Below are 17,023 nucleotides of genomic sequence, written 5' to 3' on the forward strand. Positions count from 1 at the left end.
CTATGGTATGCTGATTTGGGGCAAGGCAGCCGACATAGAAACTATCTTCATTCTACAGAAGAGGGCAGTCCGGTCTATCTACAACCTTGGCTCCCGAGATTCACTAAGAGAACGCTTCAAGGAGATAAACATCCTCACAGTAGCTTCACAGTATATACATGATGTGATATTGTATACACACAAGAATATCGAGTCCTTTAAAAAAGTGTCAGACGTACATGATATCAATACTCGTAATAAGCACAAGCTTGCCGTTCCAAAATTCCGTTTACAGAAAGTAAGCAAATCTTTTGTGGGAAACTGTGTGAGATTTTACAATAAAGTTCCTGTAGAAGCATGGAAATTGCCACACAACTCTTTTAAAGAATACATAAAGAGTGCACTTCTGAAGAAAGCTTACTATAAAGTTGAGGAGTACTTATGTGATGATGCGACATGGCCTAAACTGAAAGCCGATGAAAATTAGGATGTTGATGTGTGATGTGATGTATTCGTGTTTGTGTATGTGTGTGTTTTTATGTCGGTGTATAAATAAGTGTTGTGAAGTGTGACTTGGCAGTGTCCCGGCGCATTTCGTGTCTAGTTTCTGGTTCTGTTGCCGTTGTCCACGTTGCAGAATTTAATTTAAAAATATTTATTGGTTTGACATTTGGAGACCTTATACATCTCCATTTCTTTATTTTAATAATTATTTTAAGTTTTTGACATTGGAGGCTTTTTACACCTCTGAAGATTGTATAATTTGGTTAATTAAATTAGTTTACTTTGACATTCAGAGACTATATACATCTCTGAATTATATAGATTAGGAATTTTATTTATTGTTAACTCAGGGACTTTCTACATCCCCTTGCTATATAGTAATTTTATTATTAACTCAGGGACTTTATACATCCCCTTGCTATATTTAAGGCTGTATATTGTTAAGCTTATGGATTTTAAACGTGTATATTTTTAGTTTAATTTCTAGTCACAGGCCCGCGACGTCGAAGCTCCCAAGACGATCCCATAGAGCTTATGGGAACGGAAGCAATACCATGCACTCGGTACCGCTCTGCTTTCAGAGCATGACATGAGTTCGTGTGAGCTAACTTTGGGGGCGGCAGACGTGAGCTTGCCTTCGGAATCCAAAAGTTTAATGGTTACTTGACCTGAAATGTAAATTTCAGAATTAAATTATTATTATTATAATTATTATTATTTTTAATTTATGACGGTGGAAGCAGTCTACACTTCCACTGAACGTAGATTATAGTTAGAGTTTAGTTTTGTAACTAAGGGACCCCATACATCCCTGTATTATTATTATTATTATTTTGTATTTTCTTTTATTTCATTGTATACTGTAGTTTTTAAGTATTTTATTTGTAATTATTTTATGTTGAAAAAATGACTTTCTGCCAAGTTTCTTGCGGCGCATTCTTCTTGGCAATGATGGTCTTTCCGAAAGCGCTGGTAGTTTTAAAAAATGACGTGTAAAAGTGCCCATTGCGGCCTATTTACTGAATAAATGATTTTGATTTTTTGATTTTTTTTTTGATGCCGCTAGTGTCGCTGCTTAAGTGACTAAATAGGAAACAAACAAGCTGAGATATATGTGGTGCATAGGAGAAATTCGTCTCTGTACCACTGTCTAGCGGTGGTGTAGCGGTATAGCACGTGGCACGGAATGCCGAGGACCTGGGTTCGGTTCCCAGTCTTATTTTTCTGGTTTTTCTGTGCATCCATATTTGCTTTGTATTTTCGAAACTTAAATTGAATTTGTACCATATTGTATGTTTAGCAAGGTCGAATATTTGTGTACATTTATGTGGTCGCTATATGCACTACGCCTGGCAAAGGGCTAATTGAAAACTAATTGGTCACAAACTGTTTCACAGCAGCAGCCAGATGTGCAGCCTAATTCATCGTCCTTCCACAGGAATAGAGAGGGATCCTCGTTCAAGAAACCGAACACTGACAATTTGGATGAACAGGTAAACCAAAGACCGTTTGGCAACAGATCTAAATGAACTTAAAACAATTACTTTGCTCAACCGCGGGGGCAAGTTGATATGTAGAATGAGAGTTTATTGGAATTGGTGGATTCGTTCGAGTTTCGGTTTCTACGTACAGGAATGATCGATCAAGAAAGTCAGGTCAAAGACTTAGGACTGGTTTGGTTGCTTTACTTTTGGCAACTTTATTAGAATCTCTGGGGGGGGGGGGGGCGGCCCCCAACATGGCAGGGCATTCCAACCGAAGCAAGTGGGTGTGTATGGGGGAGGCCTATCTCCAACATTGGACGTCCTACGGCTGAGATTATGATGATTAGGAGTGATAAAGCACAATATTGATAGAACATTTTGTTGCAGGCTCTCATCCAAATAGCGACAGAGGCGTTCATGAAAGAGCTGGGGTTAGAAAACGACCAGCTCCTCCAAGGCACAGTGCAGGTCAGGGACCTGCCTGCCGGCACCTATATCATGAAGGAGGAGAGTCATAAGGTACGTTCTCATCATTATCGGTGATCGACTACGGATGAATGATCTCTATTGCTATTATAGTATAGCCATAGTAAAAGAGAACAAGTAGGCACACTACGAACAAAAGTACATCGCACGGCTTAAATGTGTGCGCACCGGTTGGCGCCGGTACGCACGCACCCGCCGCACGCACACACTGTACCACTACCATGAGTTTACAGTGATCGTACTCGATAGCGACGGCGTAAATTATTTGTAGGGGCGCTGTACAATTCTCCATACAAATATTTTACGTCGTCGCTAGCGAGTACGGTCACTGTAAACTCATGGTAGTGGTACTGATAATACGGTATTTGACTATTTTGTATATGTTTTATAAATTAAAACTACACAATGCCTGTTATCGAATAGAAAAACATTTTTTAAGCTACCTTTAAAAATAACAAAGTTATAAAGGTTTGAAACTCTAGATTGGACAGACATACTGGCATGTGACGTCACACGCCAGTACCGCCATACTTGCTGCATAGAGAAAAGCGTTTGAGAAAGAGACAGGTATATAGATTTTTCAAAAAATCACTATAAATCCAATTTTCAACCGATTTAAATTTTCTCTTCGCTACTGTATATCTATATTTTGATAATAGTATTAAGACATGGCAATTTCAGGAGTTGTCAAATACCGTATTTAAGGAGGATTAACTTTTCTTTAGTCAAGGCTGCGCTGCCGTCGGTGCCGCACGTTTCGATTTTAGCTCGCTCGTCTTGCGCTCGCTTCGCGAGATGATCACCTTTTACGTTCACGTACTCGTACTTACGTATTTTTTGTATTAGTTATAGTTGTAAATTAATGATATATAAGTGTAGTGTAATAGTTTCGTGCAAGGACACATAAAAAAATAATAAATACCTACCTACCTATAAACAATATAGTTATAGTATTATGTGTAGGTAAACATGAGTAGTATGTATACAGTCGCCATCACCATTACGGCGGCGAATTTATAAATAATATTTTTAAATTTAGTATAATAATAATAATATAACGGCATAAAATCTGTCTGGTTTCTCTAGACACAGACATTAGACAATTTTAAGTTAACTTTCGTACTACAATTATTTGCCGGCAGGTAATTAATCTGTAATAGACATCGACAACCCTAAGCGTCCGCGCCGGAGTAGGCAGTTAAGTCTCCTAATGGGTCGGAGTGGACCTACTTGTTCTCTTTTACTATGGTATAGCTGTGCCACAGGATTTTCAGGCTTCCTGTTGTTTTTCCCTTTCTCTTTCCAGAAGAGCTGGCACGAATGGATTTAGAAATTATGTCACTTAGACATTTTTTAGGAAAATGACAGATGTATGATATTTTCATATTTGTGTGAAGTGTATTCAAGTAGGTAATACATAGATACTTTCATTCGCGTATTCTATCCATTCGTGCCAGCTCTCAAGTTTTCTGACAAACGAAGTATCGCTGGATCGCTAGCGATCGTTAGAGGTTTGTTTGATATACAATATTTATTTTATTCAAATCAATACAATAGGGTTACCTCACAAAGAATCAAAGTCCTATTTACATACTGCTCATAAATAGACATGGAACAAGAATAATGAAAGATACAATACCTGATACGCTTTGTATTTAGATGACATGTTTGATTTACTTGTTTTTTCCCTGAAAGCTTTTTTATAGTGTCAAGGGCGAGCCGGAAATATCACAGGTACAGCGAACGCGTGTGGTCAAAGAATGGTTTTGTACTAGATTAGACTCATACGATCACGTCTTCAAAGGGCTAAGGCTTGAAACGCACTGACAGCGGTGGCGGAGCGGTGCGGCGCGGCGCGGAGACGCTACCGCTTGTAATATTCGACCTTACATGAAAGAGTCCGCATAGACCGCGCGGGAAATAAGCGTGGCGCGGTATTCTATGCGTACTCTTTCATGTTAGCTCGAATATTACAACTGGTTAGTGCGTTTCAAGTTTTATTGTCTTACACACTTGGAATCATAATCGTTTTCACCACTTCTTTCTATCACACGGTATTAGGCGAGGGTAGAGAGAGATGGCGAATGCGATCGCGAATTTCAGTACGGCCTCTGAACCCTCAATACGCTCTTTCGTTTTAGTAACGTTTCATTTTTTTTTTTTTTCGCATTGTATGTCAAAAGGGATAAGTGTCAAAATGCATAAAGTTTAACAGAATAATATTATCTGTCAATTATGGTTCGAAATACATAATTGTCATTTGATATAGGTAATGCAATTTTCTTAGAAATTATACAAACAAAATGTTTACAGAACTATTTTAAAGTAAATCGATTCGTAGAGTACACGATCATCATAGAAGTTTGTATAATTAATAGTTTCACAGAGATTTATGTTATTGACATGATCATTATGTATTCCTGCATTCCGTCCAATATATTTTTTAAAACTTTTTATTTTGAAACGTTCCTGTCAGAGCCATACACATTTTTCACTGTTCATATTTTTAGTGTCAAAATGGAATTTAGTTGAATGTTTACAGCATAAATGTTTTGTGCGTATTTTATTAAATCGTTCGTACCCATCGTGTGTAACAGAGTACGAAGCATGCTTTGAGACACAAGCACACCGTGCGAAGAAACGGGACAGAGACTAAAGTTTCAAAGAGTGTTCATAAGTTAATAATATTTTTTTCATCACTTAAGCTCTAAAGGAAGGTTGAATTTAACATGAAATCCGTGTTCTAAATTCGATTTACATCTTTAGGGATGTAAGTAAATTTAAAAATCGAATGGTGCTCCTTTGTATTCACGAACTGGTAAACAAGGAGATTGTAATGCGTAATACTTACCTCCAAACCTCCATGCTGGCATAATGCTGCTGGCCAGTGCTGGCTGAATGTGCCAAAGCCAAAGAGCGCGAGGCCATTAAAAAAAAACAAAAGTCGGTTTTGCGGGATAAATTTTCTTCCGCTCTGTTACAAATTGCGTATACATTTATAACGGTTTTTCTTTATTTCCCCGCATTTGTGATGAAAAGTAGTGTTCAAGTCGAGTGTAAATGATCAATTACACCCGCGAACTATAAGCACCCTCGCTCGCTTTGCTCGCTCGTGCACCTAAATATCTTGGGTGTAATTGATCATTTACATTACTTGTTTATCAATCTACTATTAACTCCACCACCAATACAGAAAAAAGTTAAAGAGAAACAAAACAAACCTGCATTAAAATATTTAAAAAAACTACTTTTAGTCACTTTTAGTAAAAAAAATATATAAGAAACATTTACATTTAACGGTCTTTCTTTATTTTTTACTATATTTGTTACAGAGATGTGTAGCTGTGTACTTGTATTATCATAGGTGGTTGTATGAACCTTAGTCTCTGTTCAGTTTCTTTACTCGCATACAGTCAACTACAGATATATCGATACGGCCAAAGTTACAAAAATAAGTAAGTATACACGACTTGAAAATTTAAAGCAATAAAGTCGTGTGTACATATTTTCGTAATTTTGGTCGTACAGATCACTTTGTAGTTGACTGTACTACAAAAGATGCCTTAGGGTGCGATTCCATAGAAGCGGAGACGTGCAGAATCTGACCAATCGCATTAATTGATATCCCAGTTCAATCCGTTGTAATGGACCTCGATTTCAATTAACGTGATGGATGAGTCATTTCACCAATTTGCCGGTCTTCTATGGAAGCTATAACAAGGCGTGATTCTATTATGTTTTTGACAGGACGTGGCGCTGGTTTATTTGCTGTCAGGCGCTCTGCTGGTGTCCCAAAGAGTGGCAGAAGGGGATGGCGAAGTCCACATGTTCACCGCTTATCCTGGTAATCTATTCGTTATTGACGACCTGATAGTCCAGTGGCTAGGGAATCTGCATACGAAGCTTGAGGTCCCGAGGAAAAATACGAATGTTCTCGAGTCTTGGGTGTTTAATATGTATTTAAGCATGTATCTACTTATTTAACTATGTTTATCCGTCGCCTAGTACCTACCCATAAAAAAAGCTTTGTTTACTTTGGGACTAGGTCAATTCAAAGTCAAAGTCAAGTTGACTTTGACTTTATCTATTGGGCTTCTATCACTCCTGCTGGCTCGTGCTGAGGCACCGACTTCCAACTCGATCAGCTTTTTGAAATAGTTTTTTTTTCCAGGCGAGGTCGAAGGTGGCCTAGCGGTTCTGACAGGCGAGCCGTCCTTCTTCTCTATAAGAGCGAAGCACTTCTCCCGCATCGGTCTTCTGTCGAAGACGACAGTGTACAGCATCATGCGCGAGCGGCCCTCCGTCGTGCTGCATATAGCGAACAGCGTCGTGCGACGTCTCTCGCCGTTCGTGCGGCAAGTCGACTTCGCTCTAGACTGGGTGAGTGCTTTTACCGGGCGGAGTCGAAGGAGGCCTAGTAGAGTTGTGAGTCTTAAAGACTCGACTATATTTGACAATTATATGAAGGCTATCGTTTTTTGTCTTTCTAGATGGCGCCAATGTTGCGTGAGGTTTTTAAGTGTGGCTTTCAAAGTCTGTTATTACGGGCGTGAAAGCAAAGTTTAGATTAAAATCATATTTAATACACCTTAAAACCGTACCATAAAAATATCGAGCAACCACAGTGTTGCGTAGTCCCGTTTTGTTCGGAAAAATAGAGCTGACAAATGTTTCCGAAAGACAAAACTGTCTCAAAACACAGACATTAATTGCCCGGTAACGCATAATTGCCATAATTAATTTTAAAATAATGGAAAATATTTACAAAATTATTCTAATTATAAATAAACCCGCGTAGCTAACCCAAAACTATAAGATTTGACATTTCGGAAACCTCACACTACACTAGCGCCTCAAGCGGCGAATTCATACGCGATAACCCTCATTGGCTTATTTATTTTATGCGTATGGATGCAAGAAACCGTCTTTGCGGCCTTTGAGTCGTTAAGCCTCGAAATGAGCGTTTCTCACAACACTAAGGTCTAGCCGTCCTTCTCTATCCGAGCTAAGCATTCCCTCGCATCGGCCTCCTCTTGAAGACGACATTGTACAGTATCATGCGCGAGCGTCCCTCCATCGTGCTGTATACATGTATAGCGAACAGCGTCGTGCGACGTCTGTCGCCGTTCGTGCGGCAAGTCGACTCCGCTCTCGACTGGGTGAGTACTTTTGCCACGCGGAGTCGAAGGCCAACCCGTCCAGATCTATTCGAGTGAAGCATATCTCCCGCTTCTGCTCTCGAAAATTGCAGAGTACAGCAGCGGTTCTTAACCTCTTTGGCTGGCGACCCAAAGTAGGATAAATATAATAGAAACCCGTGTCCTAAAAATACCGCTAAATTTGACGTCAATATAAAATATTGAATAGAATTTTTTTTTCAAAGAATTTTCGCGACACATTTCAAAACCACTCGTGTCCCTCATTTGAGTCACGACCCGAGGTTAAGAAACACTGGTGTACAGCATCATGTGAGTTTTGATAATCGCGATAAATCCCGAGTGGTGCCAAAATTTTCAAGTTGGGGATATATCAGGACTTTGAATGAACATAGTTTCTTCCTCATCCTCAGGTATTCTTGGAATCTGGCCGAGCGGTGTACCGGCAGGACGAGGAGTCTGGCTCTACCTTTATAGTGCTGAGCGGGCGGCTGCGCTCGGTCATAACACACCCCAACGGCAAGAAGGAGCTCGTCGGGGAGTACGGCAAAGGGGATCTGGTTGGCATTGTGAGTACCACTCTAGTAGCGACAGAGTAGCGGGTAAAAATGACTCATAAATATTTTTTAAACTTTTACAAAGTTGTAAATGTCTCGAAGGATCAGGATGACTTCGTCCACAGTCACATTTCGTCACCTTCGTAAATCGTTCATTCTCATATAGTCTACTGTTCTGATTCGCGAACATTCCTCTATCGTCACATTCCTATCTTGCCCACTTTTTTACGCGGGCCACAGTAACAACTCGTCAACAGTCTTATTTTGACTACAGTGCTAACTCGGCAACATTATTGCATCGTTCATTGAGACACGTCTGGTAAATGTGGACGAGTTGGCACTGCTGACCAAGTAGTACTGTGGTCGATACAAGAAAGTGGACGAGTTGGCACTGTGGTCTAGGAAGTAAAAATATTAGAAAAATGGATATTGACGAGTTAATAATATTAGAAAGTTAGGAAGATGGCATTTAAGGAATTCGTACTGACGACTATGGTACTTTTATCAGCTGTCGTGATTTATCGACCGTGGCCGTCAAAGGGTTAAGAAGGTGCCGAAATGGGACTGTGGACGAAGTAATCCTGAGCCCTCGTACACTCGCACCGTTCTATCGATGCTTTATCAACCGGTTACTCGTTCGCAGGTGGAAATGGTGACGGCAACGCGTCGCAGCACGACGGTGATGGCGGTTCGCGACTCAGAGCTAGCCAAGCTGCCGGAGGGACTGTTCAACGCCATCAAACTGCGGTTCCCAGTCGTGGTGACGCGGCTGATCAACTTGTTGGGGCACAGGATACTCGGTGAGCGCGATGGCTCGGGAAACCATCATCATCATCATACCAGCCGTAGGAAGCCTGTTAAACTTGGATCCCCATCACAGATATAGATTACACTAGATAACGCAAACACCTCAATCTGTATGAAAACCAGCCGTGTCACTTTTTTATATCTACTGTGACGTCTCAAGAGCAAATTAGCGATGTGAATTCCCCGATGTCCGCGCAAAATCGATTCAAATGCGCCGCCCGCCCGCTCCGTGGGGCTCGAGTCAGTCACTAGTCATGATTAGTCCATTAGCGGTCAGTCTTTTTATGGGGCCAACCCCGACGTCTGGTCGGGGTTCGGACACTTAGTAGATGCATTTGCGTAATCTAGTGTAATCTATATCTGTGATCGCCATAGTTTAATTACTTACATACTTTAACAGGATCATGGCAGAAACCAACGGCGGGGCTGAGCGGCGCGACGCTTGAGCCTCGAGTCTCTGCGCATAACTTCTCGACGGTCGCCGTGGTACCGGTCAGCGACGACGTACCACTCACGGCGTTCACTTACGAGCTGTACCACTCGCTGTGTGCCATAGGTCAGTACAGAAATATAGAAACCATAGTGTAATCATAGCGTCTCTACGCATTACTTCTCGACGGTCGACGTGGTACCGGTCAGCGACGACGTACCACTCACGGCGTTCACTTACGAGCTGTACCACTCGCTGTGTGCCTCAGTACAGAAATATAGAAACCTCATGTCTCTGCGCATAACTTCTCGACGGTCGCCGTGGTACCGGTCAGCGACGACGTACCACTCACGGCGTTCACTTACGAGCTGTACCACTCGCTGTGTGCCATAGGTCAGTACAGAAATATAGAAACCATAGTGTAATCATAGCGTCTCTACGCATTACTTCTCGACGGTCGACGTGGTACCGGTCAGCGACGACGTACCACTCACGGTGTTCACTTACGAACTGTACCATTCGCTGTGTGCCATAGCTCAGTACAGCAGGGCTACTACGAAACTCGAAGTTCGTGTCGTGCGGTCCCTCTGACACTTATACTATTTAATACGAGAGCGAGAGGGACCGCACGACACGAACTTCGAGTTTCGTAGTAGCCCTGCAGAAATATAGAAACCATAGTGTAATCATAGCGTTTCTACGCATAACTTCTCGACGGTCACGGACGATTGAAAATGCTTGTACAGTCAACAAAAAGTGCAGCCACCAAAAAAGCCGGTCAAATGCGAGTCGGACTCGCGCCCGAGGGTTCCGTACAAATTTGTAGATATCTGTGAATATCCAGTATTAGCAGGGCCCCTCTCTGAAGCAAAATATGGTTACCACGGGAGGAGATGAGTCTGGGTGCGGAATCCTAAAAATCTCGTTATTTCGACAACCTTCTTTTACAGGACCGACAGTACGGCTGACGTCAGATGTCATACGCAAGCTGCTCGGACTGACCATCATGGATCCTAACAACGAGTACCGGCTCAGCTCTTGGCTTGCGCAGCAAGAGGACAAGCATAAAGTAAGGCTTATATAACTAATACGAAGCCAGCAATTGCTATTCCAGCCGAGACTAATATAAAATTTTCTCAAAAGTGATGAATAATTCTGAAATAGACTAAACTTTTTCTCAAAATATATCATAACATTTAATTTTATTCCAATTATTTTTCTTATGCTTTCCCGCCTTTTTTCATTAAAAATAAACTGCAGCTGTATTTTTCCACCGAAAACACCACAAGCTGTTTCAGACCCAATAAAAAAGTCCGAAGTTCCAACAAAATATCTGATACCGCCCATTAGATTTGGCTGTATACGACTTGTGCCAACATTTCCATGGCCTTTTTAACTTTTTCCTTTTCTAATTTATTATTGTCGAGCTAGCGCGCCTGCAATCTTTTTAACTTTTTAACTTTTCAACTTTTACGGTCATTTTTGAGAAAAGGTATAAACAAACTATTGACACGCGACGCCACGCCGCGCTATCCCATATATTAACTATGGCCAGTTTTTACCAGCTGGTTCAGTCTCATAATTTTCAATACAAAGAATTGTCTCTGACACGTTCCTATTACTGTCATGATATGATACGGTGCAGTGGAGAGATTTTAAATAGAATAATATTTTCTTCCCCCAGGAAACTACCGTTAATTAACACGCAGGTGGTTTGACCTTGTGCAAGGTCCGCCCGAATTGCTACCACCATCTTGCTCGCTAATCCTGCCGTGAAGCAGCAGTGCTTGCACTGTTGTGTTTCGGCGTGGAGAGTGAGACAGCCGGTGAAATTACTGGCACTTGAGGTATCCCATCTTAGGCCTCTAGATTAGCAACGCATCTGCAATACCCCTGGTGTTGCAGATGTTTATGGGCGGTGGTGATCTCTTAGCATCAGGAGACCACTTGCTCGTTTGCCATCATGTCGAATAAAAAGATAAAAAAAGAAAGTTTCATAATTTAACTTGTTTTGACAGGTTGCCTTGTACCAGTGCGATCCGAGCTTGACGCAGTGGACGCAGCGTTGCATCCGGCAAGCGGATTGCATCCTCATCGTGGCTCTGGGCGACAAGCAGCCCAGCATTGGGAAGGTCAGTGTCCTATAATCCAGCGGCGCGTGCAAATATATCTGACACGTCCTACAGATCTGTTCAGTCCAATATATGGATAACATATTGGTAGAGTCGATACGCGAGAAGTCACTATGACACGATAAAAGTGCCACGAAAATTCCAGTCTCTTCATATTATGCATTAAATTTACAGAAATACTAGCGGTTTCCCGCGACTCCGTCCGCGTAGAAGTATGAAATAGTACATTGTGTCTTAAGGGCGGTAAATAAGGAATTACGAACGAGAGTCTATTAGAAGCCCGAAGTCAAAGACTGAGGGCTTCAATGAGTCGATGTTCGTAATTCTAGTACCGCCCGTGCGACATACAATGTTTTTCATCACATTTGCGAGTAAAATGTTATATTTGTAAAAGAAAAATAGTTAACATCCTATTCTCAGACCTACCGAATATACACAAGCATAATCGACAAAATACTACTATCGTTAATACTAATACGTTAATACTACCGTTTTCGCGCTCACCAGTTAGCGCCACTGTAGATAGAGGTCCTGCCTGAAGTATAGTGGTTTAGTTTGTTATTAAGGGCGTGGAAAAAAAAACATTTAAATACCTATTAAGCATGCCACAGTGTTGCGTAGTCCCGTTTTGTTCGGTAAAAAGGGAGGACAAAAGTTTCCGAAAGACGAAACTGTCTCATTACCCCGTAACGCATATTTGCCATAATTAATTTCAGGTATTGCAAAATATTCACAAAATTATAATTAGAATATAAATGAACCCGCGCACTCACCCAAAAACAGTGACATTTGACATATCGGAGACCTCTCGCCACACTAGCGCCTCTAGCGGCGAATTCATACGCGATACTCATTCCCTGTGAAGCCCTAAAATCTATTTTCCCAACAGATCGAGAAGGAAATCGAACGTCTCGCGATACGTACGCAGAAGGAGCTGGTGTTGCTCCACCGGGAGGGTGGTGCCAACCCCTGCGGCACCGTGCACTGGCTGAACATGCGCACGTGGGTCAGCCAGCACCACCACGTGCGCTGCCCGCACCGTATGTTCACGAGGAAGAGCCAGTACAGAGTGGTGAGTGTTCGGGCCGGTCGGACGTCTCGCTCGCACGCACGAGGAGTGGTGGTCCCCCGTACAATTCGTTTATCGCTGTGCCGTGGGGAATATGCAGTTTTCCGGGATAAAAACTCCCTGGGACTCAAAACTGTCTGTGTAAATCGGTTCAGCGGTTTAGACGTGATGAGGTAACCAAACAAATAAACAGACTTACAGTCAAGTGCAAAGATATGGACACGGCCGAAGTTACAAAAATATGTATGTACAGTCAAGGGCAAAAATATGTATACACTTTAGTACCTTGTCACTTTAAGCACTGTGACAGTTCAAATATGACGAAAATAGACAAGGTACTAAAGTGTATACATATTTTTGCCCTTGACTGTACACACACACCCACACACAAACATCACGCCTGTATTCCCAAATGGGGTAGGCCGAGCACACGAAACGTTACCGCTTCGGAGCCACTTTTAGCAATTTTAGGTGTGTATGTACACGACCTTAATATTAAGTGCATAAAGTCGTGTATACACTTTGCACTTGACTGTACAAACTTTCGCATTCATAAAACATACTAGAGTTTACCCGCGGCTTCGCACGCGTAAACTATTCGATCTGGTACAATTGAAATTCCGGGATTTTATAAAATTCCCCTGGTAATTCCCAAAATTTATATCGTGGTCTTCATTGAGCTTGTGTTAAGAACAACTGTCCAAAATTTCAACTCTGAACCCAGCGGTTGATATTTCAAGATTGTATCCCTATCCTGGATGGAATATCGGGATAAAAAGTAGCCTATGTGTGCTATTTCAGATGTCCATCCAAATCGTTCCAGCCGTTTTAACGTAAAGGAGTAACAAACATACCCACTCACTCACAAACAAACTTTCGCATTTATAATATTAGTATGGATTATTATATTGTTCGTGCAATCGCCCGCAGAGCGAGTTGTACAGCAAAGTGCTGATGTCTGAAGCCAGCGTGCACTCTGACTTCTCGCGGCTGGCGCGCTGGCTGACCGGCACCTCGGTGGGGCTGGTGCTGGGCGGCGGCGGCGCGAGGGGCGCCGCGCACGTCGGCATGATCCGCGCCATACAGGTGACACACTGCAACACTGTAAGGGCAAAATGGACGGGACCCTGTGCGTGAGACACTATGCATGTGATACTGCGTAATATAGGGGAGCACAAGCGGAGATTTCGGGATTTACTAAAGCGCGGCAGATGAGTATACAGAGGGATACCTTGTACCCACTTAAGTACTTCCACCAAATATGAGCCGCTTATATAAAATTTTAAACTTAATGACAATCATGAAAAGTTGACATTTGATTGGACAATATGTGCAAAATTTACTATTTAATTTTAATAAGTTATAGTGTATGCGGGAACTTAGGAGGTAAGAGAAGGCAAAGTCAAAAGTCAAAATATCTTTATTCAATTCAGGCTATAACAACCACTTATGTATGAATGTCAAAAAAAAACTACCAGCGGTTCGGAAAAACCTCTGTAGAGAAGAATCCGACGAGGTATATTTTTAGAAGATCCTCACACAACGCAGGCCCGTCAGCACACCGTTGACATTATTATAACAGATTGCCGCAGATGGTAGGGCTAGATAACTAATAATAATAAGTAATATGTCCTACCGGGTCAGAAAAAACGTGTTGGTATTTATTAGCTTTTGATTATCAGGTCGGGAGTGTTAGAGCGGTATAATACCGATATGGCGTGACCGGTATTTACCGCGCTGTTATTTCGGAGCCATTTGGGCTTCCAAATATCAGGTCAATATTGTCCGGCCGAAGTAATGTCGGCTTTGCGGGCACATCTCGTGTTTCTATAGTGTTTTTAGTCTCGTGTATGGTTTCCAGGAAGCCGGCATCCCCATCGACATGGTCGGCGGTGTCAGTATAGGAGCCTTCATGGGAGCTCTATGGTGCATGGAAAGGAATATAACCACGGTCACGCAGAAGGCCAGGGAGTGGTCCCAGGTTCGAGTCGCATTTCGTTTTATTCATGTACTTCACACTAGCCGCAGCTTTACATTACTGTGGCGAAGCACAATGACTTTTCAACAATTTAACGTTTTGTATCGGAAAAAGCAATATGTTGTAAAAGGTGACCAGCAGTTGATAATAAGCTATTGTAACTTAGTTATACTAAAACTCGAGCTGGCTCGTGTTGAGTCACTAACTTCAAACGAGTAGAAAATTTTTTATGTTTTTTGGAGTCGATTCAATTTCTTGTTATTTTTTTTACATAACGTGAATGATAATGCAATGCGGCGTAACCAGCAACAGCATTTTTTTCAGGAAACAAATTAATAGTAGATTGTACAAGAAGAGCATAAAATGAACCATTTTACCCGAGATGTTAATATAGACACGTCGAGGGGAAAATGGGTTTAATGCTCGAGTTTTACACTCTGCTTTTCACTTCGAATGCGAGGAAATGAAAAGGCAACAGTGGAAACAATTGTTGGCTTACCTACCTTTTATTTTTCATGCATTGATATATAATTATAAATTTTTAGTTTCATTGATTTATTTAGTTTTACAAAAAATAAAAAAATATATAGAAACTTTTTTGTTCGTGGCTGTTCACACCTGATTGCCTTGGTCTTAGACGAAGATTTAACTTTATGCACTAGAGGAAAAAATTACATTTTATGTCGCCTAGATCCAGCATAAACACCAACTTTACGAGCATGAGAAGTGAAAAATATCTTTATGTTTTAATACACCAGCCGTGAACACCCAAATTTGCTATTTTCGTAGGTAACAAGGCATTAGCCATTGTTGGCTACGCTACGCGTCATTGCAGTATCATCATCATCAACGATTTACTATTTGCTTTTTCAGAAAATGACCCAATGGGGCAAGCAACTCATGGATCTGACATACCCTGCCACTTCCATGTTCTCCGGGCGTCAGTTCAACACCACAATACGGACGACCTTCGGCGAAGTTCACATCGAGGATTTGTGGTTGCCGTACTTCACTGTCACGACAGACATAAGCGCCAGCTGCATGCGTGTACATAGGCACGGTAAGTACTATTAGATATTTACTATAAACTCTAAGGCATAGACACACCAGTAGTGCAACAAGACCTGTCATATTCCACCACTAAAGAAGGCAATATGTCACCACCTTCGAAAACTGAAGTGAACTTTATGCCTATCATTTCAAGGTTCAAGTTTGTTGACAAGTACAGATTTATTGTTTAATGTTTTTCGTCGCATTTTGTCGGGAAAGTTCGTATTTATATGATTGTTTTTTTTGGAGTCTTTTTGTATTTTTTATTTCAACTCCAAATTTGTTACTTTTACGGGTATCCCGTGAAACCATATCGAAAATACAAATTGAGACATGGATGCACAGAAAAACCATAAAAAGAGACCAGCACTGGGAATCGAACCCAGGTCCTCAGCATTCCGTGCTGCGTGCTATAACCCCTACACCACTGCTGGACAGGAATCTAGACACGAATTTTTCCCATGCATACATATCTCAGGTTGCTTATTTCTACTTTGCTACTTAAGCAGCAGCACTAGCGACATCTATGTTGCGTCAACAGACGTAACACTCTTTCGGAACCAACCGCTCACCCAGACAAGAGATGTCGCTACTAAGCAATCAAATTATGATTGGTTTTTTTGGAGTCTTTTTGTATTTATAGTTTACTTAAGCTAAGTGAGGAAGCGAGACAAATGCGAACTTCTCCGACAAAACACTATGGCAAAACATTATTAACTTGATATTAGTCCTTGTTATCGAAACTTTAACTTGTTATCGAAGCGCAGCGTAGGACGTCCACCAACGAGATGGACGGATCACCTGGTTAAAGTCGCGGGTTCACGGTGGACGCAAGCTAAATAATAATAAATAATGATACATTCACAACAACAAATCGGGTGCTGTCGTATTCCGATTTTTCCCTATGGAAATACTTTATGCACTGTAACGGTACGATGACAAAACATTATTAATAATATTAATACACCGTGTTTTTTTTGAAATCTGTTAACTTCGGCAGACGGCTCAGTTCATTGATATGAACTACCTGCTAGTTAACTTTTTCGTCAAATTGAAGAAAGAAAAATGGTTTGCTTCGAAAATAATAACTTCATAGCCATTACTAATAGTTAAATTGTAAAAAAAAACAAACTTGACAAATGGCATTAACGTGACAAATAAGAGAGACATCAAAAAAATCCACAAAAAAACGGATTAGTTATGAATTAAAAAAACGTTTACGCTGTTTTCTGCTAATAATTAATTATCTCAACTCTTGATTATCTTTTATACAGTAAGAGTTAGACTACGAGTGTCTTTGTCCTGAGGTTGTCCCCTTAAAGTTAACGGATATCAAAAACAACACGGTGTATATTAATTACATAAATCCACCATTGACTAACAGTGGACTG

The 17,023-nt window shown here is 41.3% G+C and overlaps 1 protein-coding gene across 1 annotated transcript in view; it reads left to right on the top strand.

Moving 5' to 3' along the window:
- Positions 1-17,023, top strand: part of sws (patatin like phospholipase domain containing sws) — a 53,539-nt gene that overhangs the window by 16,357 nt on the left and 20,159 nt on the right. Inside the window, exons 9-21 of the mRNA XM_074103980.1 lie at positions 1,881-1,976; positions 2,355-2,486; positions 6,201-6,297; positions 6,625-6,833; positions 8,023-8,178; positions 8,810-8,966; positions 9,374-9,529; positions 10,354-10,472; positions 11,422-11,535; positions 12,425-12,607; positions 13,535-13,690; positions 14,466-14,585; positions 15,456-15,642. Coding sequence (XP_073960081.1) covers positions 1,881-1,976; positions 2,355-2,486; positions 6,201-6,297; positions 6,625-6,833; positions 8,023-8,178; positions 8,810-8,966; positions 9,374-9,529; positions 10,354-10,472; positions 11,422-11,535; positions 12,425-12,607; positions 13,535-13,690; positions 14,466-14,585; positions 15,456-15,642 — 1,882 coding nt within the window. The remainder of the gene's footprint in view (positions 1-1,880; positions 1,977-2,354; positions 2,487-6,200; positions 6,298-6,624; positions 6,834-8,022; positions 8,179-8,809; positions 8,967-9,373; positions 9,530-10,353; positions 10,473-11,421; positions 11,536-12,424; positions 12,608-13,534; positions 13,691-14,465; positions 14,586-15,455; positions 15,643-17,023) is intronic.

Source organism: Choristoneura fumiferana, chromosome Z (assembly GCF_025370935.1).
Source record: "Choristoneura fumiferana chromosome Z, NRCan_CFum_1, whole genome shotgun sequence".
Classification (NCBI taxonomy): domain Eukaryota; kingdom Metazoa; phylum Arthropoda; class Insecta; order Lepidoptera; family Tortricidae; genus Choristoneura; species Choristoneura fumiferana.